The sequence below is a fragment of the Haemaphysalis longicornis genome, unplaced genomic scaffold (genome assembly GCF_048455015.1).
Source record: "Haemaphysalis longicornis isolate Haplotype H1 unplaced genomic scaffold, Haemaphysalis longicornis Haplotype H1 scaffold_8, whole genome shotgun sequence".
NCBI classification, from domain to species: Eukaryota; Metazoa; Arthropoda; class Arachnida; order Ixodida; family Ixodidae; genus Haemaphysalis; species Haemaphysalis longicornis.
In genome coordinates, this window is record NW_027526445.1 from 166,712,084 (window position 1) to 166,738,336 (window position 26,253).

The 26,253-nt window shown below is 48.8% G+C and overlaps 1 protein-coding gene across 1 annotated transcript in view; it reads left to right on the plus strand.

Moving 5' to 3' along the window:
- The window catches only part of Kst (spectrin beta chain, non-erythrocytic 5 kst), a 189,259-nt gene that overhangs the window by 145,116 nt on the left and 17,890 nt on the right, over positions 1–26,253 (plus strand). The window contains exons 42-67 of the mRNA XM_077680340.1: positions 426–599; positions 1,257–1,460; positions 1,899–2,048; positions 2,319–2,423; positions 3,132–3,226; positions 3,481–3,661; positions 4,563–4,640; positions 5,107–5,298; positions 5,850–5,933; positions 6,770–6,888; positions 10,086–10,200; positions 10,301–10,414; positions 12,015–12,136; positions 12,669–12,729; positions 13,209–13,310; positions 13,837–14,103; positions 15,335–15,598; positions 18,638–18,922; positions 19,172–19,297; positions 19,725–19,855; positions 20,299–20,485; positions 21,427–21,627; positions 22,483–22,578; positions 23,537–23,671; positions 24,914–25,096; positions 26,035–26,226. Coding sequence (XP_077536466.1) covers positions 426–599; positions 1,257–1,460; positions 1,899–2,048; positions 2,319–2,423; positions 3,132–3,226; positions 3,481–3,661; positions 4,563–4,640; positions 5,107–5,298; positions 5,850–5,933; positions 6,770–6,888; positions 10,086–10,200; positions 10,301–10,414; positions 12,015–12,136; positions 12,669–12,729; positions 13,209–13,310; positions 13,837–14,103; positions 15,335–15,598; positions 18,638–18,922; positions 19,172–19,297; positions 19,725–19,855; positions 20,299–20,485; positions 21,427–21,627; positions 22,483–22,578; positions 23,537–23,671; positions 24,914–25,096; positions 26,035–26,226 — 3,963 coding nt within the window. The remainder of the gene's footprint in view (positions 1–425; positions 600–1,256; positions 1,461–1,898; positions 2,049–2,318; positions 2,424–3,131; positions 3,227–3,480; positions 3,662–4,562; positions 4,641–5,106; positions 5,299–5,849; positions 5,934–6,769; positions 6,889–10,085; positions 10,201–10,300; positions 10,415–12,014; positions 12,137–12,668; positions 12,730–13,208; positions 13,311–13,836; positions 14,104–15,334; positions 15,599–18,637; positions 18,923–19,171; positions 19,298–19,724; positions 19,856–20,298; positions 20,486–21,426; positions 21,628–22,482; positions 22,579–23,536; positions 23,672–24,913; positions 25,097–26,034; positions 26,227–26,253) is intronic.

The following is a 26,253-nucleotide window of genomic DNA, read 5'->3' on the forward strand; positions in this document are numbered from 1 at the left end:
GCACAGCTCTTTGTTTCCAACTGAGAAGGCCAACCTTGGGGACACGTGGTGTGCAGAGACACCAACAGTTGTGCTTTGCTGGGTTATTTGGTGCGTAGAATCTTTGCTCGAAAGTCTAAGAAGCTTCTCATTCGATGTATCCATGGTTGGAGTAACATTTAGGTTCTGCTGAACATGTTATTCGACAGTTCAGAAATTAGCACTGTGACAAACCGTACTGGTTTGATGTGCAGTATCACTACTGCACAAAGGGCGCAACGGGCGTTGTGATACAGTGGTGGTGGATGAAGCGGCTGCTCGAATAGCTTTACCTGTCGTCTAGTTGTCGAAACTAATTCCATTCTTGCCTCGGAATAAGTTAGTGCAGTGTTGTCACTGTGCCACTGTTCTGCGAGTGAGCGTCTTTCCTGCTTTGCCCCTGACAGGTGCTGGTGGACGACAGCGTGCGACTGCAGGCGGCCTACCCGGGGGGCAACGCGGAGCACATAGCGGAGCAGCAGCAGCTGGTGGTGGACCAGTGGGCCGCCCTGCAGGAGCGGGTGGCCCAGCGCAAGGACCAGCTCAAGGAGTCCCTGCAGCTGCAGAAGTTCCTCTCCATGGTGAGGGGCACCTCCTCGCTCTCTGCCCGCCGGCTGGCTTCGGTTGTCGTCTACGCCAACTTGCTCATCCAGTAGCACTGTGTCTGATTGGAATAGTGTGGTGGGATGTCTGCCTGAGAAATGAAGCATTGCTGTGGTACATGCTTCGGGAAGTTGGCACGTTGTCGTAAGAAAAGCGCGTGAAAGCCTCGCGTGCTTTTGTTCTTATTCCTTCTTCACTGTCTGTCTGCTTTGCGTAATAAGAGAAAACGCTGATGTGTGTCACGCATGAAGCTCGCTAAGGGAACATTGGGCTGTTTGAAGTAATCTCCCAGCCCTCTACAAGACCACGCTGATCGACTTGAGCACATTGATTAGATTAGTTCATGGAGCTTAACGTGGTGGAGCTACACTGTAGACTATGAGGCGCGTCGTAGTGGGGGGCTTTGGGTTGACTTTGATTATCTGGGGATGCTTATGGCATTTTTGCTTTTCCCCTCCATCTGAAAAACAGCCACCGCAACTAGAATCAAACCCATGGCCTTGGGTACAGCAGCATAACGCCTTAGCCATTAAGCCAGTGGGTGGGTTACTTCGGCACATTGAAGCCCAAGCTTGAAATGCTCTGAATTTTGCCCAAAATGTCTCGTGGTCCTACCTCTCTTCCCTGCTTCAAAGGTGCGTGACCTGGAAACTTGGGCGCGGGGCCTGTGCTCGGAACTGGGCGCCCAGGAGGTGGTGCGCAGCGCCACGGGGGCCCAGACCCTCAAGTCTGAGCACGACCAGGTGATGGCCGAGATCGAGGCCCGCGAGGAGAGCTTCTCCGACGTGCTCAAGTTTGGCAAGATGATGATGGAGCAGGAGCACTACGCCACGCCAGAGGTAAGCAGGCATGCTTGTCTCATGCCTGCTGGGTTTTTTGAGCTGCGCTTGGCAGCAAACATTTACTCTAAATTGTCTCGATTGTTTGCGGGTTCTGTCTTTGTCTTTTGCTCTTGGCAAGGAGCAAAAGAGGATTCTGGAGGAAATGTCATCTGGAGAAATGTTACCTGGAAGAAATGTTAGAAACACCATCACGAACTGGGTGCAATCTGCTTGTGGTTTCACACTTTATCCGATTTTTTTTAGTCTAAGTATTGGTGGGATTGCAGACCCTCTGCTATGTGGGTATCCTTTGTGCACGTGTGCGTGGCCTCCTGCTGATTTTTGGAATTTATAACCCGCGTCAGTTTAAACTTCAGTTTCTAAAAGAGGAGGATGATGAGGAGGAAAAGGGAGGGGACCTCCTCCAACTTGAGGGTCCGCACCCCTTCTGTGCAGATCCAGGAGAAGCTGTCGCAGCTGCTTCAAGCCAGGGACGACTTGCACCTTGCCTGGCAGCACAAGAAGGTCTACCTGGACCAACTGCTGGACCTGCACTTCTTCCTCAGGGACGCCAAGCAGCTGGACACACTCAGCGCCCAGCAAGAGGTCGGTCGGGGTGCCTTTTTTCACGACCATGATGTGTGCGCAATCGCACATTGTGTGCGTATATACTGTGCCAAAAAATATGGGGAAGTATATCACGTACCTCAAAGTGCAGTTTCGAAGCAAAATGCCAAACACGTGACCTCGTGTTGCTGCTCTGCGAAGTTTAAAAGCCGTCGGGAAAGTACACCTTTTTTGTGTTAGTGCTGTAGCTAGTTTTGTCTCCGGCCATCGCACTTCAAACGGGTCACATTTGCCCTTGAAACCGTGCAGGTGTACTTGTCGGGCACCGAGGTGGGCACCACCGTGGAGGAAGTGGACGCCAACGTCAAGAAGCACGAGGCGTTCGAGAAGCTCATGGCCACCCAGGACGAGAAGGTGAGCAGCCACCCCGCTCTGTCCTCTGTCTGCCCCCTCTTGTAGGGGGCCTGTATTGGCCAGGGCTGGGGTTTTACCTACCATCTCTGTTTGTTACATCTTGAACACGGTAGAGCGAAGATTGTCTGTCTGTTGCCTTAATTTTGGTGGGTGAAGGGGTGTGCTTTTGGGAACGATTTCACTTGCACACAACGCATCTAAGTAGCGATGTCGTGCCTGCGAACCTCTGCGTTGTTTGGATTCAGTGGCTTTAAATGCCCTGCCACGTATACTGCAGACTCCAAGTGTACTGTGTTTGTTACTAAAGACGCATTCACCAATGCATACACACTTTCAGTAACCATACTTCAGTGCGCTTGAAGTATGGGAAAGGGTTGGTTTCCCATTTATGGGAAGCCTGAATTATTGTGAGTATATTTCATAGATCAGGAGTTTAAAAGTCTAGATTCAAGTGCCTAACAGTTTTCATTCTATTTTACATTTTTTTGTTCTCACCTACCTTTTCTTTGTTATTTTTTTCAATTGCACGGAGCTCCTCTTGAACAAGCCTTCTTAGTTCCTAGTCAGTGCTCTGTTTCATCTGTGGGCTGTTTGCTGGGAATTAATTAGTGTGTACTAGCTGTCCTTCCCGCAAGCATTGGCTGCCAAGCCCCCCCCCCCTTTTTTTTTCGAGCTCATTTCCACTTGCCTCCACCTATGCTGTTCTAGCTCCAAACCCTGGAGCAGTGCGGAGCCAAGCTGGTCCAGCAGAACCACTTTGACAGCGGCACCATTCGCAAGAGGATGCAGGAAGTGGCAGCCAGGTCAGTTCCAGGGGGGATTGGCGAAGGCCTGGTACAGCGGTTAATCAGATCACTCAAGTGACTAGATTACCGTCGATCAGTTTAAATCCGTAATGACGCCAGTTGACACTTAAACAACCCACAGTACAATCCGTGTGGATCTGTCTCGTACTTTTTTTCGCACCTCTTTTGTGAGAAAAAAGCTTTGTTCAAAAAACGTGAAATGTTGCCGAGTTTTTCACTGCTGCGTGTGCTTTCCCCACGTGGCGTCGCAGGCGTGCCCAGGTGAAGCAGCTGAGCGCAGCCAAGCGCCAGAAGCTGGCCGAGGGTCTCCTGCTAGCCCAGTTCCGGCGAGACGCGGCCGAAGCGGAGGCCTGGGTGGACTCCCGAAGGAAGCAACTCGAGGCTCAAGAGGCCTCCCTCACTGCAGACACACCCGTCTCCCTCGAGGACAAGGCAAGGCCCTCCCCTTTGCTTCTACCTCAATGTGGATATCTGTCTCCCATTATAGTGTGTCAGGAGAAACCTCGCTACCTGTATGAGTGCGATGGATGCCACCAAATGGAGTGACAATTCACTTTCACGGGGGGCCCCATTCCCTGTTTAGATTTCATGCTGACTGCACTTGTGGGGTTTCACTTTGGGAATGAAAAAATCCTGTGCACTGCTGCGTGGGTATCAAATAAGAGGAAAGATGAGGGCTTTCGGCAGTTATGCATTATTTATGCAAAACTGGTGGGAATTCTTGCCTTTAGACTTTGCGTTATGGTATGAATCAACTCTTTGGAAACCATGCCTAATTCTAAAGACTGCCTACTGTTTTCGCTGTGATGTCATTATCGGATCGACACAAACGCTGGCGGCGCATTGAGAGGGTGTCCTTTTCATTTTCACTAATGTGTTGCGCTACCTTTTTTCCAAGTTCTAGCTGTTGAGAGCTTCGAGTTTGTCAGTGTGTCAGTGTAATCAATCACATTCCGTGATCATCATTTGCTGCTGCTGTGAAATCTTGGCTGTTAAAGTCGTGAGATGCTTCCTACAGAAACGTTTGACAAGCCGCCTGTAGACGTGGCTGGTTTGGTCAGCTGAAGTTGCTAATTTGTGGGCCTACAATAGACATCATTCCCAAAGCTCTTAGCTGTTCTTTAAAGGAATTGAAATTAATTAGCTGGTTGTTCTCAATCTCAGGTTGAAGCTATGAATTTTTAGTGGGCCCCACCCATTTGAAAGAGTAACTTGTCTCGGGTGATTAGTGGGATGTCGTTGTCCTTGCTGACTGAGCTCTTGTTCTAACTATTTGACTCGTCTGTTGCATTTTGGTGGGTGCCTAACGCAATGCCTCTTTCTCTGCCTCCAGGTGAAGCAGCTGCAGAAGCACCAGGCCTTCCAAGCTGAGCTGGCCGCCCACGAAGGGAACATCGCTGCCATCAAACAGGTGGGGCACGATGGGGTAGTCTTTGGACAGTGTTGAATGGGTAGTGCTTGACACATCATCTTTCATTCTGCTCTCTCTGCTGGGGAAGGTGGAACGGGCTTTGTAATAGAGACCCACTCTTCTTCAACCTTAGTGAGGCCATAGACAGGAAGAGGGAATGCGTAACATTGACCAGGAGCCATAGCTTCTTGATATGGAGAGCTTGTGCTGTTTATATAGTTATATACTGTTTGTAAGGCTGTATGCAGTCTATATTCACGTATATATAATTTTACACAGTTTATGTGGTTCTATATGGTCTATATTGTCATATGCACGTGCAGTTTATATGGGCATACATGGTTCGTAAGTATGAGTTGGAAGTGCATCCATGGTGCTCTGTATGAGTGCCACGAAACGGAATGGATGTGATGGCAGCATCATTAATTAAGCGTGCACGTTCCCCACGTCCATCTCCCGCTTCTAGAAAGGGGAGCTGCTGCTGAGCCGGCAGCACCCGGCGTCGGGCGAGGTGCGGGAGCAGCTGTCGCGGCTGCTGCAGCTGTGGCAGGAGCTGCTGGAGGCCCTGCACCGCAGGGGCCGCGGCCTCGAGGAGGCCCAGGACATGCTGGACTTCGAGAGCCAGGTGGACAAGGTCGAGGCCTGGATACGGGACAAGGTGCGGCCACTGCGTGTGCGGGGATTACGGGGCAAACTTGGGTGATTATGCGGAAGGATTGGATCGGGCAGGCCATGTAGTGCGGATGAGGGACAACAAGTGAACCACCAGTTTAACGGAATGGTCACCAAGGCACGGCGATTGAAATGGAGGAAGAATGGATGAGGGAGAGGAATTTGTGGGCAAAGAATGGATTAAAAAAACTCACAAAAGAAGTGGCTGAAGATGTTTATGGGAGGCCTTTGTGCTGTATTGGACTCCAACAGCCTGGTGAGGACAAATTGTCTATAGTAACATGCTCTTTACCTTGCCAGTCCTGTGGACATCTATGCATGCCTGGAGTGATGCCACACAACGTGTTCTCTTTGATCATGCTGTTTGTCATTTGGGAAGATGCAGACTTCGAGGGCTTTCACGGAGTGCATTCATTCCTTGGAGCTGTGTGTGCTTTGTATTGGGAAAAGCTGTCGATGTGCATTGACACAAATGCATTGACTTGCCACGTTACCTTCTTTGATCTGTTCTACAACCACGTGCGCCTCTCATTGCAGGAGCTGATGGTTCAGGCTGGGGACACTGGAGAGGACTACGAACACTGCCAGGCACTGCAGAGGAAGCTGGACGATGTCGACTCGGTGAGTAAATGCGGCACCCACGGATCGGGCGAGTGGACACAACATGCGCAGATTGTCTGTGGTGTTGGTGTCTTGAATGCAGCATTTGCTTGCCGCCATGTTCGCAGCTTCAGTGCTCGTGCTTTTGTGAATGGAGAGCGGTCATGGATATTTGACGCGTTTTGTTGTGTGCACTTACAAACTGTAATCATTCAATTGTCTTGGATTGGCGCAGAAAGCACGAGTTGTACATGGAACCTCACGGTGGCTTGGAAGGAAACTCTTGTTGGGGTGTTCTGAAAAGCAAGTCTAAAATCAGCCAAGGGAGAGGAGCGCCGTTGATGAGGCTTGCAGGCAGTCATATTTTGGGGTTTAGAAAAAAACTGCTTGTGTAGAAATGTGGGACCGCATTTTAGATTCAAGCAGTACAAAGACTACACACACATGGTGCCTAAAGAAACACTGTACCTTAATGACACTGAGAATTATTTAGTGGAAGTCTTGGAAGGTTCTTTTGAGAGAAAGTAGACGGGCAAGGCAGTTGAAGGTGCTTACCTCCATTTGTGGGGCAAATCCAAAGAGACAAATCCATGTTGAGAACTGGATCCAAAGAAAGCCCTTCCAAGGAAAGTTCAGTAGGCTGTTGGGGAGCCTAGTCATGCCATGCCAGTTTGGCATGAAAGCCTCCCCTTTCTGAAAATGTGATCAAGACCCCTTTCAGTATTTTTCTGCATGTCTGTCGGCTAGCGTGCAGTGCTACAGCTTATGATCTTCTTTTTTACCTGTGGTGTGGTGTGCGCTTGCAGTGTGAATGCTCTGCCTGGCCAAATTGTCCGCAAATATCTGTTTGTGTGCAGGACATGAGGGTGGACGACGGCCGCATCAAGAACATCAATGCGCTGGCTGACAAGCTCATTCAGGAGGGCCGACCCAACACGCGCGCAATGCAGCAGCGCCGGGAGAAACTCAACCGCAAGTAAGGGAAGCTAGCTTGCAAGCACACGTTAGGCTAAGCTGGACAAGAAGCCTTGCTTTCCTTGGAGCATAAAGAAAAAGAGGAAAAGTAGGGCTGTTTTCTTTGGAGCAGGCAAGTTTGAATGAGAATGCTTAAGCCTATTCCACTTACCAGAAGGTGTGAATTTTACCTGGGAACGCAGTTGCTGTAGCCCCTTCATTTTAGCTTCCCCTTCTCAAGCTATGCTTCTCTGATCCCAGTTACAATCCAACCCAGGTGCCATATTTCAGTGTGTATAGCCCATACCCCCAGAGGCAAAATTGCAGTATTATTCATTCCCCAACTTTGATCCTAAGATTTGTCAATTATTAGTGCAGGTTGTAAGCGCAACAATATTTTATACCAGAACTTAAAATTCAATGGCTATAAGGCTATAAACCAGTAGATATACTGCAACGAACCAGCAAATATAAAAATAGTTGCAATATCAGTGGTAAGTGCCATGAGGGGTGATTATAACAATGTAATTCGCACTCCACTTCGAACTTCATTATGCAGTCATACCTGGTTATATGAAACGCAAAAAAACACTTATCGGTTCAATTTAGGGATAATTCTATATAAGCATGCTAAAACGTTGGACATCATAAGAGCACATACCGTTTATAAAAACATTTAATTGTTGAAACTGCCTTACTTCCGCATAACATAGTCCTGTATCTTCTGCTTCAACAACCTCACTGCCTGAGACAGTATGCACTGTCTAAAGAGCCTGAGTAGCTGAGGCCTCAACCTTTCACACTCGCGAAGAAGCACCAGACTAGTGCGAGTGCACCAATCACCTTGGAGGTTGTGAGCAAAGGATCGTCACTGCTTTTTTGGTTGCACCCACCTTCGCTTGCGCTTGGTACGATGTCGGCAATGGAGTCTTACAAACCCTCCCATTGTCGCGACACCATCACCCACACACACAGTCTCACTGGCCGTTGATCCGGCAACAGCGTCGGGAAATTCCAACAGCTCGCTGCACACTTCAGCAACACTGGCAGTGGCTTTGTTGCACTCCTCAGGATTTTCCAAGTCATCACTGGCACTCACCCGAGGCAGATTAGAAGAAATTTCGGTCGGTTTCTTCAGTAACATCTGCCCAGAACCTACTTAGAGAAGGCTAGTCTAAGCTCCCTGCCAATCGTGCCGAGGGTGCTCTTGGGAATCTCGTGCACTGCGAGGACGTCCAACTTCTCACCGCATTCGATATGATTTATGGTTGCCGGCTTCACGGCGAAAGGCAAAGTTGGTCGGTTCATGCTAGCTAGAGTCGTGAAATAAGCCTTTATTTAGTGACTCTAGCACTGGCTACCACAGCTACACTTCAGAAGCAAGCCCACGAAGAGCGAATGATGCAAACACAACGAACGAAAAAAAAAAAGCATGGTAGGGAGGGCCAAGATCATTTTTTGCATGGCGGGTGTTGACGGCTCACCCCACACGGCGTGGCGACGCAGTCACAGAAATAGCGAGGGGAAAGGGTGAAAGAGCCGTCCGCTGCCGCTGCCCGTGACTGGCCGGGCTAAACCACTTTTAGGGGTGTGCTGCTGTGAGGGATAACCAACTTGGGGGGACACTTCTGCGGCATTTGGTGTTCGGTATATCAGGAGTCAGTGGCATTTTTGTTCAATAAAGGCATAATTTTTGCTATGTATTCTCAGCGCAAATACACCGTAACCAGAAATAGTGCGATATACAGGATAATTCGATGTGAACGGGTTCGATATACAGTTAAACCTCGTTATAACGAGACGGGCTATAACGAAATAATGGATATAACGAGCAAATCGTAATTCCCCTTGAAAGTCCCCATAGAAAGCAATGTATTTAAAACCTCGTTTTAACGAGGTAAAATTTCCCCGTTACGGGATATAACGAACAAATTTCGTTGAGAAATCAAATTTTGAGCTAATTTTACAACAGTGCGCAACGCGGATTTGAGACAGTGCGTGACGCAGCAACTGTATTAGCAGTTCAAAACTCCCGCCACGCGCGCGAAGCTGGCTGGCGCGCCATGCGGACGCTGCGCCCGCGAAGCCCCCACCCTCCTCTCGCTGCGCACGGCATGCAGACAATGGGGCCCTTCGATTAACAGTGTTGGACTCACCGCGGGCTCCCCGAGAAGCAGTTCGACTAGAGTGAACTCTAGATCGACGGACTATCCGTGGTGAGCCCGAGAAGAACCCCAATGCACACGGCGCGCGCGGTTGCGTCGCCTTCCTCCTCCCCCCCCCCCCCCCCCCCTCCTGTTTTCGTATCGCCGGCGTCGCTGCGTAGTTGTGTGTGCGTGGGTTTTGGCATATCTTTTATCGTACTGCCGGCGTGATTACAACCGTTACAACACCGCGAGTGCGACAGGCGGGAAGCGAAAGCGAAAGACTATCACGCTTGAACAGAAAACGGCTATGATAAAAGCCGTCGCATAGGGCGCGAAGGAAGGTGCACCCCGTCAAGGTGGCAAAGAGACTTTGACTTGTGGACGAGTACGCTGTCCACCATCGTGCATCGTGAGCAACCGAGAGTCCATCGTCAGCGCTGTTGCACATGGCTTGAAAAGAAGCGCTAAGGACGGCGTCGGAGGCTGATGCGGTGGACGTGCTGCGTCGCTACTTCGGCACGCACGAGGGCGGCGAAGATGGCGTGAACGTAGCGGCCGCAGCTAAGGGAGCAATCGCTCGCATCAGGAAGGTGCATCAATGTCCATTTACGGACTTCTTCGTAGCCAAGTCTGTTTGAAATACGAGTTTTAAACTGCAATAAAGTAGGTTCGTGACTTTTCCTTTTTACCTCCGGAATGTGTTTATTTACTGACTATCGCCGTGCAGCAAGATGCTATTTCGCCCGCTTTTTGTTTTAGGTAACTACAATGCATAATATTTGCAGTAAATGTCGGCTACGGCTATAACAAAATATTGGCTATAACGAGCAAATCGCGGCGCCCCTTCAATTTCGTTATAACGAGGTTTAACTGTAGTCGGGTTTGACTGTAATGAGTTTTGACTGTAATTCATTCCGGCGTTCGCTGCAAGTGGTTGTCACCTGTTTGGGCCGGCAACGTTTTTTTCTTATTGTTTGTGACAAGTGCAGTGCGGGATGTGCTTGTTTTGCCAGCAACGTTTTTTTCACACCGTCTGTGGCGCCTCCAATGCGTGATGTCCTTGTTTCGGCAGGTGGAAAGCCCTGCAGGGAGCCCTGGAGGCCTACCGCGCCAAACTGGCTGCCGCCCTCGAAGTGCATGCCTTCAAGCGCGACGTAGACGACACCGTCGACCGCATCAACGAAAAGGTTGGCCCCGTTGCCATCTCCAGAACGTTGACTGCATGTGGAACTTGGGCCCCTTTAGAAGCAGTTTTTGCGAGGAATGTTGTCGCCCTGTGTGTTCCAGGCTATTGTGATGTCGACCAAGGAGGAGAGCAAGAGTCTCCGGGCCGTCGAGTCTCTTCAGAGGAGGCAGGATGCGGTCGAACGAGAGATGACCACCATCGACGCCAAACTCAAGGTTCGAGGCTTGTTTCTTGGCCAGCTTTATTTGGGGGCTGATGAAAGCTCTTCTGTTTTAAAACTCCCTGCATGTTTCTAAGCCATTTAACTCAAGAGTGCACTCTGTTTAGTTAGCGATGCTTTTTATCACTGGCAAAAAAAGCACAAGATAGTTTGTGGATGCATGAAGCTTTTACGTACTTCTGCTGCAAGTCTTTGGCTAGCTTGTGATGCCAGAAGTAGCATGAAATCATTTGGTCTTGTACCTTTCTTTTGAAGTCTTTTAGTGTAAGCTTTACTGGTTGTAAGATAGTGGTGTTGTGTGGTGCTGTGAGGTCTAACCTGCAGATTGCAGTACCTGTTGTTTCTATGCCACATCTGCATGTGATGATGGTATAGAGTTGTTGCTGATATTGGTGGCTGATAAAAGTTAATATGCTGATACTGTACTTGTTAAAGTGAAAGATTAGGACCTTGCCAAAATTTAACTGCATTGTTTTGAGAAGTACTGCACTTTAATTCACAACAGTTGCTAGTGGGAAGCTTTTTAATACTGTTTCTTGATCTTTCTAAAATGGAGGGGAACCCCTGTTATAAGCAAATTCTTGCAAAAATTATGGAAGTTCTTGACTATGATCCTATTGCAGAAAGGAAAAGGTTCGGGCGTGTTGGTTCATAGTCACACAGAAAACAAGCGCTATTTAAAAAACACTGGACAAGGTGTGGACGGATCTGACAAGAGAAATTGTGAAAGCGGCAGAGACAGCTTGGTCTGGGGATCAATGAGTTAGCAGGCTGTCTGTAGCCTTATCGAAACTTGAATTGGATTTCTTGTTGTAGGCGGTACGTCACTGTTTTTCTTGTTTTGATGTTTCCCTTTCCTTCCTCCTCTCTTCATGCTAGCCAGACGTGTTTATAAGCGCTGGTTCTGCAATAAACTTTTTGTTGAAAGTTTAGCGCTTGTCCCGGCCACGCCTCGTCCTGTGTTTTTTAAATAACACTTGTTTTCTGTGTGATGATCCTATTGCATCACAATAATTTCTGTCGCAAATTCAGACTTGCGTGCCTTCTTTTTTCATCTAGAGCTCTTTTGACCTGCTGCTTTATTCAAGGTTTTCTGTGACTCTGTCCTAATTAAGTGGGTACAATTGTGAAGCCCTATCCTCTCATCGAAATTCCACTCTTGTTGGTATTTTCCATTGGCCGGGTGACTTGGTTATACTGCAGTGGTTCTCAAATAAGGTTCAGCAAATCTCAAGGGGTCTGCAAGGGCACTTCAGGGGTTCCACAAAACTGTCTCCCACTTTTCTCTCCATTATGCCAAAACCTCGCCAACAGCTCAAAAAGTGACTTTACCGCATGGCATGTGTGTTCATCTCCACATAGAGCTCAGTGTAAAGTCGGCTTTTTGGCACAACATTGGGGCCATGCAGAAAAGCCAGACATACAGAAGGTGGGTGTTGAGTAGGGCAACTTCAGAGCAGATTGTTAGACACTACGATGCAAGTCAGCGTACCTTATCACGGGTTCTCCCCTGTCTCTTTCGCAAGCCCAGAGAGGATGCTTGTAGTTGAGAACAACCACTGGTCTGTGGCAATTCTCCGTTGGATTGCCTGCAGGACCACGAGATGGACTGCGAGCGGCTGATGAAGAAGCACGGCGAGCTGGCCTCCCCGATCCGATCCAAGGTGGTCGAGGTGCAGGAGAACTGGAAGCGGCTCATGGGCCTCTGCAACAACAGGTGGGGACAGTAGAGGCGCCTCCTGTCATTGACACCTCCCCGCGGGATATTGTTGCGACAGTACTCGATTGAAAACTCTTCTCGGAGTGGCAGGAGAGTTTGATTGTGGCCCTTTTGATGTCGAGGAAGGAGTTAAAATGATGAGTTGATGTGGATGTCAGTTAATTTATGCCCTGCTTTATTGTGCTGTAGCCCACCAGCATTGGGATGGCAAAAAGAAAGGTGCTAAATACTAGCGAACCAAATTTGCAATTGCTATCATGTCTGTCCAGGCACGCTTGAGGGGTAATTATTACAAATGTGGCAGTTGTTCTTGCTCTGGTGACCAGACAAGGTAGCCTGCTCTTTTGCACTGCTAGTAACAAAATAAGGTGCTTGTCTGCTCTATCCTTCGCTGGCACTATTGCTTTGTGAATTTGCCTTGTGCATGGTGGAGTTGTGTGTGACAGTGCTGTCACGGTGAGTTGAGGTTCACCGTTGTAAAAGTGCAAAACTTTGCATCTCAGGGTCAATCTTCTCCTTTAAATTCCAGGAAGCAAACCCTGGCTGGTGCATACCAACTGCACAAGTTTCTCACGGAGCTGAAGGGCTTGGTAAGTTGTTCCTCCCGCCTATCACTCCTCGCTGTTGTACCCCTGGAGATTAGGCTTTGGAGATGGAAGTACTACAGTAAAATCACATCATGATGGGGTCAGAAAGGGAGCTGCAATCATTCATCATGACCACTCCATAACTTGCAGCACAGGAAGAGGTATTGCAGAGTGTTTCTTCATGTCTTATTAGATTATCTTACTGTGTTCTGGTACAGTGTGGTTTAAGGCTATGTCACGGGCATGGAGGTGCTGCTTGGTAGGTTATAATATGACCACTAATACAAGTCTATACACTTCATGGGGGAACCCTTTGGTTTTTTAAAAAGGGGCGGAACATATAACGGTTTTTATCTTGGTATGGACTTGGACGGCATAGGACAGGAGGGGTTGGAGGTCACTGGAAGAGGCCTCCATTCCACTAAGAACTCGATGATGATGATGATGATGATTGTGGTGGTGATGATGCCGTGCCGTTGCAGGAGGCCTGGGTGAGCGAGCTGATCGAGCGGATGAACTCTGGCGGCCTGGGCTCCAACATGCAGGAGGCCGAGAGCCTGCTGGAACTGCACCAGGAGTGCAAGGTGGGCGCTGCTGCCTGTCTGTCTGGGCGCCTCAGCCACTGTGGCTGAAAGAGTCTGGCACGGTTACTCTAAGCGTGCACCTGTACTCACAACATTGCTGACCGCCGCTGCTTTACACGTGCACAGTGAGGTTGCCGGTAGTGTTTTAGTAGTGCGAGGATGGCTAACGAGAGGTAGATGGGCTGTAAGCAGGATAAAACTGTTAACTTGGTGGAAAGGTGAAGTAAGACTATTTGATTGCGGAGACCGGACTAGGGCCTGTCAAGATGGGAACGGCCTTTGTCCTGTAGTGGACACTTACATTGTAATGACGATAATGACCACTTCGGTTAGGCGGCTTCCACAACAAACTGCTCTTTTTTCCCCGAAGCCAACCGGCGTCGTTCTATCTCAGCAGTGAGCACACATGCACACCCTTGGCCAGAAAGTGTGTAACGTATTCGTGAGTGCACGCCGGTTGTCTTCGAATGCCTTCCCTCGGCAGCACCGATGATCCCTCTCTCTCTCTCTCCTCTCTCCCCTCCAGGCCGAGATGGAAGGGAGGCAGGAGGCCTTCGAGGGGCTGCACGCGTTCGGCAGCGCCCTGCTGCGGGAGCAGCACCCGGCCTCGGACGTGGTGCAGGCGGAGCTGGCGCGTCTGGAGCAGCTTCGGCGCTCGCTGCGCCAGGCCTGGGAGGAGCGGGCAGCCCTTCTGCGCCAGTGCAAGGACCTGCAAGTGTTCCGGGAGCAGGCCAAGCAGGCCGAGGCCTGGCTCTCCAGCAAGGAGGCCGTGCTCAACAACGAGGACCTCGGGGTGAGCCTCATTGCTGAGGAGGAGGAGGAGGCTGCTCCTCCTGTGCCACCGGTGTTGCACCCCCTTCGTGTCACTCATTACCTCCTTCTATTCTTTGCTAGTGCTAGCTTGGGAAGGCTTGGCATCGAGCCTCACTGGGCAGGGAAAACTTGGGGTTTGTTTGTTTCCAGCAACTGTCAGTACTGTTATCCAAGCAGTACTCCTTTCTGCTCTCCTTTCTCCTTGTCTGCTTCCCTCCAGAGCGAGTATGGGCACAGTGGCACGCAGGGGTTGGTGGCAACCGCGGTCCCTTTTTAATGCGGAAGCAGTAGATGGGGCATGTCGGCAAAAGTTTTCACCTTCAATCCATCCTTGGAGTGACAGAACAGAGAATGAAAGAGTGTGCGGTGGCAGTGGCACACCACATGCCTCAGCACCCATCATGTGCTGTCTTTACGGGTCTTGTGACTGGCCTCTTGTGCGCGCTGTAGAATTGAGGGCGCAGTCAGTACAGGGCAGGAAATAAGAATGATGGTGGTGAGCTGCCAACACTGGTAGGCAACAAAAGCAGTGACAGGCAGCCAATGCTGCTGCTGAAGCGAGCAAACGTGACCGCTACGACTAAAGGGCAAAGAACGGCTGGCATGTTGTATGTGGGACATGCGAGGAGCACTGCGTCTTGGACCTTTAAAAGCCAGGGCAACGTGTGCTCATCAAGTTGAGCCTCAAGTTCATGAGGGATAGGGACGATGTTCTTATGCGTTCTTCAATATTGTCACGTGGCCAAAGACGGCGCGGTTGTCTTCGAGGAAAACACGTTTATTGAAGCGAACTTGTGCTCTCCTAACAACTCAAAGAATACAGAGGCGGTGAAGCCGCAGTCAACAAAGTGACGTACGCATGCGAGCTACGGCGAGTCGAATACCCCAGCGTCTGCTCTGCAGGCTTTTTATCTTTTGGCGCACATGGTTCTCGAACCGTCGATTCACATCTAGAACATTGTAGATCCAAGAAGATTATTCTGGGCTGCTCACGTTATATCGGAATGCTCTCCCTATCAGAACAGATAGCACATGCGGCACAGAAAGAAAGAATGGAACACGCGCTTCCCTTGGCGCAGAGACAACACAGACCGGCGCAGCCGGGCAGTAAAAGCAAAACACAAATATATACGATGCATGGTTTGCGGCAATATCTACCAACGAATCTTTACACCTGATTCCCGTTTTCTCCCACCCCTGTTGTCGTCCAGGACTCGATGGCGAGCGTGGAGGCTCTGACCAAGAAGCACGCGCACTTCGAGCAGACCATGGAGACACAGGGGGAGCGCATCAGCCACATGGCGGAGTTTGCGCGCTCCCTGGTGGAGGGCGGCCACTACGACAGCGCCGCCATCCAGGCCCAGTGCGACGCCATCTGCGCCCGCCGGCAGCGGCTGCGCGAGCACGCCCAGCTCAAGCGCCGCCGCCTGGCCGAGTCCCGCCAGCTGCAGCGGTTCCTGCGCAACGTCTACGAGGTGCGTGCGAGAGGGGGATTTTTTTCAGGCAGGCATTGGTAACCCCTAGTGAGTGGTATAAGTAACCTTGCGACAGTAATAACCATTGGGGATAGCACCGGGCAGTAATTCAGCAGACGGAGATGGTGTGTGCGCGTGTAGGTGCATGTGTGTGAGTTATATGACACCATGGCACAGGATCATGTGATCCTGTCTAATGACCCTCTGCCATTAAACACTTAGAGGTCACATGCACAAATGCTATTTGTATGAATGCGTAAGAGTAGTGTGGAAAAAAAGGTCACTTAAGGGGGGACGCGGCTTTCAACTTCGGAAAAATGACCAAAACATCGTTTTTTTGAAACCCGCATATTCGGCTTCTATGTTTCCTATTCTGTGCGCCTGCAAAGTTTTTACGCTGAAAAGCGTCGCAAAGTGGCATAAAAAAATACTTTTGTCAGGCGCGGTGACAAACTATCAGCGCAAAAGGGCGAAAAAACGGCAATTTTCGGAGCGCTCTATCTCCGCAACGGTGCCACCGGGCGCGGCCATTTTGATATGGTTAGATCGGCCGAGCGATCGTCTTTCCGGTTCCGCTCGTCTCTTGTATCTTCGTTTATTCACAAACGCACAAACGGCAGAAAAGAAACGACGCACAAACGAAACTAGAAATAGATGCTGAAGCGCTATTGGTCCTCCGGTCGGGGCGCCGAACCTGATTGGATGTCGCGGGCGCAACGCAAGATGGCGGCCGCCTGAGCTGCGTAGCGAGCGGATGGAGTTCATTTTCGCCGCTTCGCTCGGCCGAGTTTCTGTTCAATCTGTGGTATTCAACACGCACGTTATCGCGATGGGAATGCCAGAGATAACGAGCCAGATTACGGGAAGTTGTGTGGCTCGAAAGGCGGAGGTCATCGAACGCTTCGTGGTGCGCGTGACTCTACCGTCGCCAGACCTTGGAGGGTGACGCGGTGTGCGCGCTTGCGATAGCGGTTCGTGAAGTGAACTTTTAGTCGGATTTGCGATGTTTACACGCTTAGTTATTGCTGTGTTTTGACTGTGGGCTCGCTAGCCTTGAGAAAGAAACGGTCGACGCGTCAAACGCTGCGGCGCGCACGGCATAGCCGACGCGCATTGGAGCATCACATGACTGGGCAACCGGTTACGATTGAATGCCAGTAGTTGTAATTAATGCCTGCGACGTTAGATTTAATCTTAAAAGCGACCTGACAAGCCATATCAGGGATAATCAAAGTACGATATGTCGCGGTAAGCGTGCGCTGCGATGCGCGCGAGCCATATCGCCTTTCTTGCGCTACGTTTTTTTTTTTTTTTTTCCTGTGCACTTGTAATTTTCATGCAAACAGGTTTGAGTTAGTAATATAGGAATAAAAATATGCTCTGTGCGTTAAAAATGTACGTTACTGTGGCAGCATTTAACAGTGATTTTTTAGGGAAATTATTGATACCATTGCTTAGGGCATACTTGGCTGTGCTGCGAGAAAAATTGGATGCCTTGAATGTCAAAAGTAGTAAAAAAATATGCTCTTGCATTGAAGTTGGGAGTTATGCAGAATACTCTACCAAGCTTCAAAGTAGCTCATTTTCATCCTTGTGGTATGCAAACTTTTGGCAATGAACACCTGCATGTATGAGTACTAAGTTGCTGTGCCAGGCAAGATAAAACATAAAAAAAGCCAAAAATGTTCAAATTTAAGTAAAAAAAATGCTTAACTTGTTGCCATGGTGACAACACTGCAAAAGGAGGTTGTCCACTGCGATACAGCCAACCAGCTAACCTACTTTGCATTGAAAGCCCATTGAAACCCATCTTCCCCTCCGTTTGGTTTGCAAAGGGGGTATGTACTCTTCACGGAGGAGCTGAAAATGATGTTTTCTGGAAAGAGAAAGGCTGTAAAAGGCACTCCAATTTCAAGGCAAGGCCTTCCAGAAGCCCCATGTTCAAAAGGACATGAAAGGCTGCAACCGTGGCGACTTTTGATAAGTGAAACCTATGTTGCAACTTCGGAAGCCGTTTTCTCAAAACAGTTTTTTTTGCCACCTATGTCGCTTGTACCAGGGATTTCTTCGTGACCACTGGGTCTATTTTGATTCCGTTTCTTGCATTACATTCCTTGATGAACAGTTCAGGTCGTGACACTTTTGGTTTTCCAGATTTGTTTTTTGTGACTTTTTTATTCAAATAGTCGTTCGCAGTCGACATGCCTGTTGCACATTAACCTCTAAAAAAATGAAAACTAAAAAATATTGTTTTGTAAAAAAAAAATTCTAAAACTGTCACGACCTCGCCCATTCATTTGGGAATGCAAAGCACTTCGAACAAGTTTTCTATCGTGTTTTATAAGTCGCTCAAGCTCGGTACAAGCGGAACAGAAAGAAAATTTAATAAATAAAAAAGTTATCAAAATATTATCTTGAAATTTTTATGGTGTTATCACAGAAGCATTTCCAGTTGCTGTGCCAATTTTCATCAAAATCCACTCAGAAATAAAAAAGTTGATTTTGAAAGCCACGTCCCCCCTTAAATCTGTTGCATCACTGGTCAACATTGTAGTGAGAGAGAAATCAATGTCGCGCATACTGGCAAGATGACTGCCCTCGAGCACGTATATTGTGTTCAGTCACACAATCAAGGTCTCTCATGGCTAACGCACATTGTTTTTGATCTGAAAAAACGCCACAGAGAGTTCTACAGAATGCCTGCCACCACCGTACTTGCTTGAAAACAGCTATGCTGCCATTAAAAAAGAACAAAAAGGCTGCTCTTGTTCCTGCTTTGTCTGGTGCCTGTTGCCCCAGCACATCTGTTGCATGTGCACCTTTCTCACCATGCTGGCGTCATGGATGCGCTAAGGTGCTGTGATGTGGCAGTATCTGTGCGTGGGTAGATGTGGTGGAGTAACACTGGTGCTGTGTGGTGGTGTTGTGTGGAAGGGGTACAGCGAGTGAGGTTTGAAGGAGTTGTGCCTTGGGGGCCACCTTCGGAGGTTCTGGAGAGACCTTACATAACACCCCGCCTGTTGGTGGTGGTGCCCGCAGGTGGAGGTGTGGCTGAACGAGAAGCTGCAAGTGGCGTGCGACGAGAACTACCGGGACCCCGTGAACCTGCCCTCCAAGACAAAAAAGCACGCGGCCTTTGAGGCGGAGATCCTGGCCCACCGGGGCCGCGTGGAGACCCTGCTGAGCGAGGGCCAGCGGCTGGTTGAAGCGGACCACTACGCCTCGGCCCAGATCGAGGCGCGCCTGGAGGCCGTCGAGCGGCTCTGGGTGCAGCTCCTCGAGCAGACCAAGCTCAAGAAGGACCGCCTGCAGGACTCCTACCAGGTACAGGGGGGCCTCAGCATCTCGTTGAGACAAAAGAGCGCTCAGGATGGGATGAAGAAAGACGGCATGCTCTCGTTGCTTTGTCCCATCCTGAGCGCTGTTTTGTTTTCACAAGACGATCCAACAAGCCCAAAGACTTCCTGTGCTTGTTTACTTGGCATTTCCCCCTCCTTTCCCCTGGGCGCTTCCGCCGTGGGTATGGCCTGTTGGACATTAGACGTCAATGTCGTTGTGCCCTCATTTCCGCAGGCTCTGCTGTTCAACTGGATGCTGGACGACTTGCAAACCTGGATGGATGACGTCGAGACGCAGCTCCAGTCGGAGGACCACGGCAAGGACCTCACCTCCGTGCAGAACCTGCTCAAGAAGCAACAGGTGGGAGTTCTCTTGCGAATGTCTCCGCTTCGTGTTGGCACTTCAGTTCATTCTGATTTAAATTAAATTTAAATGAAACCTCGATTTTAATAAATACTTTTATTGTTAGGGTTGTTATTAGGTTAATATCAAAATTGCAGTAAAATTAGTTACTAAAATGTTAATTCAAATGTGAGTCATGTAATAAGCTGTCTCTCTCTCTCTTTTGTTAAGCCCTCCATTTACATACCAGTTTATAAGGCAAGTTCAAAACTATTAAGGTGCAGGCAAAGCATGGGGTTTAGAAGCTGTTATTACTTGGGTCATCGTGAAAGTAAAAATCAAATTGCCGAAAAGTTTCGTGTTCAGTGCGCACTTTATTTTTTTCCCCCCCAGAGTCTTGCACCTCTTTACCTCTTTTCTGTCCCTGTTGTTTCTGTCCCCGTAGCTCCTGGAGACCGACATCACGAACCACGCAGAAATGCTGGAGCAGGTGAAGGACCAGGTGGCCAACTTCCAGAAAAACAACCACTTCCTCAAGAACGAAGTCCAGGAGCGGGCCGACGGCATCGTCAAAAGGTGCGCTGCGGTCCCACCTGAGCACACTTGTGCCTGTGTATGTAGCCCTGGTACGTAAGCAACATTTCAATATTAGGGTATTCATTAACTCTGTAGGTGGAAAATGCAGTGTTTCTGGTGCACAGCTGGCACCCAAAGTGGCTGACAGCTCGAAGAATGAAAAAAACCTCTCAAAGGATGCTCCAAACGATGTCAAATTTTTCGATGAAGTGAAGTGATTGAGTTAAAAAAAAAATTGGGTACATTTATGGGTGTGGGCAGGATTCGAACCAGGGTCTTCTGAAATGAAAGACAAACGTGCATCCCCATCACCACCACAGCTCGGTGTTTCTAGTTGGCTGAAGGGTGGGCCTAGTAAATGGGTTACGGCCTTCGACTTAAAAACGTGAGGTATCGGGGTGACCTTCACTTTTGTTGTTTGTCCTTGGTGTTGCTGTTGGCAGGTACACGTCGCTGCACGAGCCCCTCCAGATCCGCCGGGAGAACTTGGAAGAGGCCCTCCAGCTGCAACAGCTTCTCCGGGACGTGGACGACGAGATGTCCTGGATTCGAGAGAAAGAACCCCTGGCCAACTCCACCGACCTTGGCACGAGCCTCTCCTCCGTGCAGTCGCTGCAGAAAAAACACCAGGCAGGGCAGCCCTTCCCTTTCTCGCTTAATTTCGCACTTCTGGCTTCATCTCGAACTGGGACATTCTAGACAAACATTTGAGAAGACTGGTAGCTGCTGGCATGTTGTGCGTCATCACTTGTAGTTACTCCTCAAATACGGCCTTGCTAAAATATCTGTATCGTATGTTGGTACCTGCATGTCCGGTGAAATAACAAACCAATGAGTTTTTTTATTGGTGTTCGACTGATTGACTTTTCCTTAAAAATGATTTTTGTGTTTGCCTCTGTTTATTTATTGTTGATTGGCTGCTAGCTTGCCATGGTGTCGCTGGAGCAAGTGTTGTTCCCTGCTTTGGTTTTTCTTATTCGTGGGAAGATTGGTTTCTGACTGCCGGCTGCTGGGTAGTCAACAAAGACGCCCCTCATCATTGCAATCGAGGTACAGAAAGTGCATTTCCTGCCTACCAAATTGTAAGTGTAGCCGTAATCATGTCTACAGTTTATATATCTGATAAGACCTTGCGAATTATCTGTGAATTTCAGTGGCCTTTCGCTGTACTGAAAAATTTTATGAGCAGTAGTTGTGTTCAAGCCATGGTTATTGCGCTCAATGTCAGTCTTGGAAAGCTAAGCAGTCATACGGTTCACGAAGTTAACTGCTGAGATAGTAACTGTGTGCAGGAACTGCTGCAAGACACGCGCAGAGTCGCCCCTGGCGAGTTGTGAAAACTCGACTGTACCTTTGTTGCTCACATTACGCATTCACACATTGAGCGGTACCCAAAACTTCTGCGGCAAATTGTGCTGGAGGAAGGTTTCAAAGTCTGGCATTCTATTAGGTGCCCCCCGTGACTCCCCTCGTAAAATTAATACTGCAAGTACTGCGTTAAGAATGTCTGTGCTTTGTGTGTTTGCGAAGCTGCAAAGGGACGTATCCTCACCTCCTTTCGAATGAACCAGGGACTGGAGGCGGACATCCAGGCCCACGAGCCCCTGGTGGCCTCGGTGGGCAGCAAGGGTCGGCAGATGATCCGCAGCGGCCACTTTGCGGCCTCCGAGGTGGAGAAGCGGCTCACCCAGCTCCAGCTGGCCTGGGGGCGGCTCAAGGACGCCGCCAGCGTCCGCAGGCTGCGGCTGCTCGACGCCCTCGAGTCCCACACCGTGAGCTCCGCTCCTTCCCAAACAGTCTAGTATACCATGAGAGGCTTCTCTTGGAGTAGGCTCTCTCTCTCTTTTTTTTTTTTTTTTTTTTTTTTTTTTTTTTTTTTTTTTTTTTTTTTTTTGTGATAGAGTTTGCAGGTCTAGCGCTAACAGTTCCGTGCCCATTTGTGCATCTGCCCCTGCCCCTTCACCTCTGTGCGACAGAGTCCGTCTCAGTCTATAGTTTAAGATTAGAGCGATAGCTTTGCAGGTCTAGCCCTAACAGTGTTGCGCCCAATTATGCACCTGCCCATAACGTGATGCAGAGGGGAAAGTGACAGAAATACCCCCTCTTCCTCTATCCCACAGAGTTTCTCTTGGTCCATAGCCTAGGATTAGAACTCTTATTAGGACTTTAGTTTAGAACGGGCAAAAAAATATTATTCGTAGGCATGTGGATGTGCACAGGAAAACAAAAGGGGGGTGTTAGTATGGTGATACCTTGCCCTTGTTCCATAGGCCTGCAGATGGTGTGATGTGTGCTGAGGGCCATAAACCAAGTATAGGAATGACGAAATGTTTTGCACAAAAAAAGGTGTGGAAAGAGCGTTTGCACAAACGTTGAGGAAGTTTCAAAGTGACCTGCAATGCTACCAGGCTGTCAACCGTAGTTACTCGATGCTTCTTAGCAGCTGTCCCCCTGTGCTGTCATCATTGAACACATTGCACTTTGTGATTGTTTCTCTTTTTGTATTTATGCGTAATTTGAAACCGCGTTGATGTGTAATGATAAACGACTAGCATCGCTTGAACCAAACCTCTGCCTGTGCTCTTATAAGCTCACACTTTGCTCTGCTGCGGTGGCCTCTCTCCCAGTTCTACAGCGAGGCCACTGAAGCGGAGGCCTGGATGGAGGAGAAGCTCCTGGTGGTCAACAGCCCAGATCTCGGCAAGGACGAGGACTCTGTGCTGGTGGGTGGAGGAACGCTTCACGTGTGCATGCCAACGAGATCAAATTGGTCCTGGGAATGGTCACTCGCAGACTACCGTATTTTCGTGCGTATAACCCGCACCAAAAATGCGAAAATTTTAGTGGCAAAAGTAGCGGTGCGGATAATACGCGGGGTTTTTCCTTTAGTGCAGCTTCACAACAATGCGCGTTGTGCTGTGAAGCTCATACGCAGCAACACTAACTAAGCCTTTCATGGCAGCGATTGCACAAACCGTACAAGGTCAAGGAAGAAAAAACATGGATGGAACAGAAGATAGCCTTGTGTGCAACAGTGAGGACTGCGGCTCAAGTGATAGATAGCTTTAGCGAGAGCAGTGACACTGAGTGAATTGTGACTTTCACCTTGCAGTCAGTGTTTTGTACCTGCTAAATATGTACTCTTTTTCTGTCTACATAGTAGTATGTGATGTGTTGCTTGAGCAGTAGCTTTGTTTCAGCCTTTCCTGTATCAAACGTGCAGGCAACACGCGAGGATGTTTTTTTTTTTCCAGCGGGCTGAAAGTGGGGTGCGGATTAAATCAGGGGCGGGTGATACGCACGAAAATACAGAAATTATATGCAAGGGATAGCCATTAGGTTGTCTCCTCTAATGATTTGGCTCATCCACCGTTATCATCTGTTCGCCGTGTAATGAATTTACGTTGCTGTATTATGGGCTAATATTAGCACATCCAAATATTTTTGTATGTGTGGACAGCTTAGCACATTTGTCTTTTATAGTGATAGTCATAGAAACTATGGTCACTATGGTCATGGTCACTACGAACCAAATAGAAAGTGAGCCCCCTTTTAGATTTTCTGCATTGGTTTCTAGTAACCACAGTTTGATTTTGTGGCCACATCTGTGCCTGTAAAGCACTGTGGGTGTGTGCGGTTTCCCGGTGCTCATGTATTGTGTGGGTTTCTCTGCACCGCCAGGCATTGACCAAGAAGTTGGATGGAATTGACCGTGACGTCGACGGTTTCAACGCCGTCATGACGCGGCTCATGAAGCAGAGCACGGAGCTGGTTGACAGGGGACACTTTGACAGCACCAACATTGCCAGCAGAATGGTTAGTTCTGAAGTGCACCTCTTCCTTCTTCGGCTGTGCACCTTTTTTTGACCAGGGTTCGGAATAGCGTAAGTTGGTTACTGTCCGTGCCTGGGTCTAGTGCACTCCCGCCCACCAGATATGAGCGATTATAAAAAGAAAGAACCCGCTGAAATTCAATGTGAATGAACGATGGCAAAGCTTAGATAATAATCACTGATGTTTGCATAGGCCAACGCAACTAGTTACCGTGGTGGTTATCATTAACAATGACTAAAAATCTGAATTTGCTGTGAAATTTATGAAATACTGATGTAGAAAATTTCACTTTGAGGCTTTGGCAAAAGGGAGGTTTTGCTGGTTTTGCAATTGAGGAAACAGCCATCACACGTTTTTGGAATTCATTCAAGAAGCCAACCTGTCTATGTTCATCTGATCTCCTTTCCTCATCATCATCTGATCATCACCCTCGACTTGTGCCCCGATACAAATGAAGTGCCTTAATAAAAAAGAATTGTTTGGAAGTAGTCTACTAAATTCACAGAAACGTGGCAAGAGATGAAGCCACAGCAACAAAGCATAGTGTCCCTCGTTTATATTTTTCTGAAACTTTTTTAGTATCCTGGAAGAAGATTCACAGTTTATAGTGGAACAGGCCAAACGGCACACAAAAGAATGTTGCTGGCGTCTAGCGGTGGTGATCGAAATGGCAGTTTTGATTCCATACTCCGTTCAAACACACACATCATTTTGTGCTTGTATATCTCCTGGAACAAAATGTGCACGCTGAAACTGAGTAAATACAGCACGTAATTGTTATTTGTAAGAAGCTTGTACGTCTTCCAATCAAGATTAGCTCCACCTTTGATTTTCTGACATGTGGCTTCTCACTTGCCTCCATTTCTTTTTTTGTTCGTGCAAATCTCCATCACAGTCTCTTGTGCTCTGAGAATTCCTTTCAGCTGTTGCCACCAATTTCATGACTGAAAGTTTAGCATTGATAAACATGAATTCTCTACCAAGGCTTTACGCTGAAGCATCCAGTGTAGATTAGGGGGGAAGAATACACACTCAAGCAGTGCATTCTTTGTTTGAGGAACAGTGGGAGATCTATGGGAGAGGCCTTCGCACCACAGTGGGGCCGGGAATGATGATTATGATGGTCCAGTGTTGGCACTTGTTATCCACAATAAGACGCACATCATCATCCTCCTCCTCCTCTACATCCTTTTTTCCCTCTCTTGATCCACCCTCCCCGAGCAGACAGAGCTGGAGGAGCTGTACACGCGGCTGAAGAAGCAGATTGCCGAGCGGCGCTGGAAGCTGTCAGAGAGCGCCAAGTTCTACACCTTCCTGCGAGAGACGGACGAAGTGCTGCACTGGATCCAGACGCAGACGGCCATCGCGGGCTCCGAGGACTACGGCACGGACCTCGAGCGGGTTGAGGTAAGGACGCCTCGACCCCCCTCCCTTCTCTGACTTTTTCTTGAACTGTCCACACCCATGCAGCCAACGTGCCCCCAACAACAGTGGCAAAGCGTGTCGGCAGCTGAATTTTGTAATTCCTAAACTACGCGTTCGCAGAATTGCGAGCTGTCTGCAAAGTCATCCCGCCTTCATCCTGCCTTACTTTGGTGCATGGCATTCTGGCTTGGTGTTCAGAATAGTTGATAAGTTGGCTTTTTCTCATTGCACGAAGGTGGTGCAAACGAACTCGGTAAAAACACCTAGCTCCGTGTTTAACGAAGCACATGAAACGCTGGTAATTAGGTGTGCTGGTATATGTTTACGATCAGAAAAGTGCTATTGAACACACAGAACACGGGATAAAGTGCTAGTAGCAGCTGAAAATATTTTATTTAGGCCAATCTATGTGTGTGTATACAAGAAACAAAAGCCTGTGTCATAAGCAAAACGCTGTTGATATTAACAGAAAGCAGCAGATTATGAAAAGGCACATGCCATGAACGCTAGAAAAAACATCTTGTGTTCTTGGTTAGTCTTCGTTTTCATACCGCTTTTCCAATCATGAAGCGTTTAAATTTGATCAAATCAAGTGGTGCTGTCGAATAAACCAAGATTGGATTAATGAATGCGTGTGCGTACTTCCTAGTGAAGCATTTCACGAAACTTTGTCAGTTCAAGGTCATACATTGAAGTGTAGAATCGCAGTCACTGATATAAAGTCATTAATAAACATAATAAAAGTCGTAAATTGAGTCATAAAGTCATAAATAAATACAAAAGTGAAAAATAACACATTTGGCATTTCAGAACATGTACAGGTTCCGAAAACATTTTACTTTCTGCTTGATCAGTGACTGTGTCTGCCTGTAATGAGCGTCCACGGCTGGTTTCTGATGCCCCCCTGTTCCCCTGTGCAGATCCTGATGCAGAAGTTTGACGTGTTCCTGACGACCCTGCAAGGCAGCGAGGACCGTGTGCGCCTGGTGCAGCAGCTGGGTCACACGCTCATTGCCGAGCGCCACCCGCAGAGCGACGCCGTGGCCAAGCGCTGCACCGAGGTCGCCAAGCTCTGGGAGGAGTGCAAGGAATGCGCCGCCTCCCGGCAGGACGTGCGTCTTCCCCCCTCTTCCTCTCTC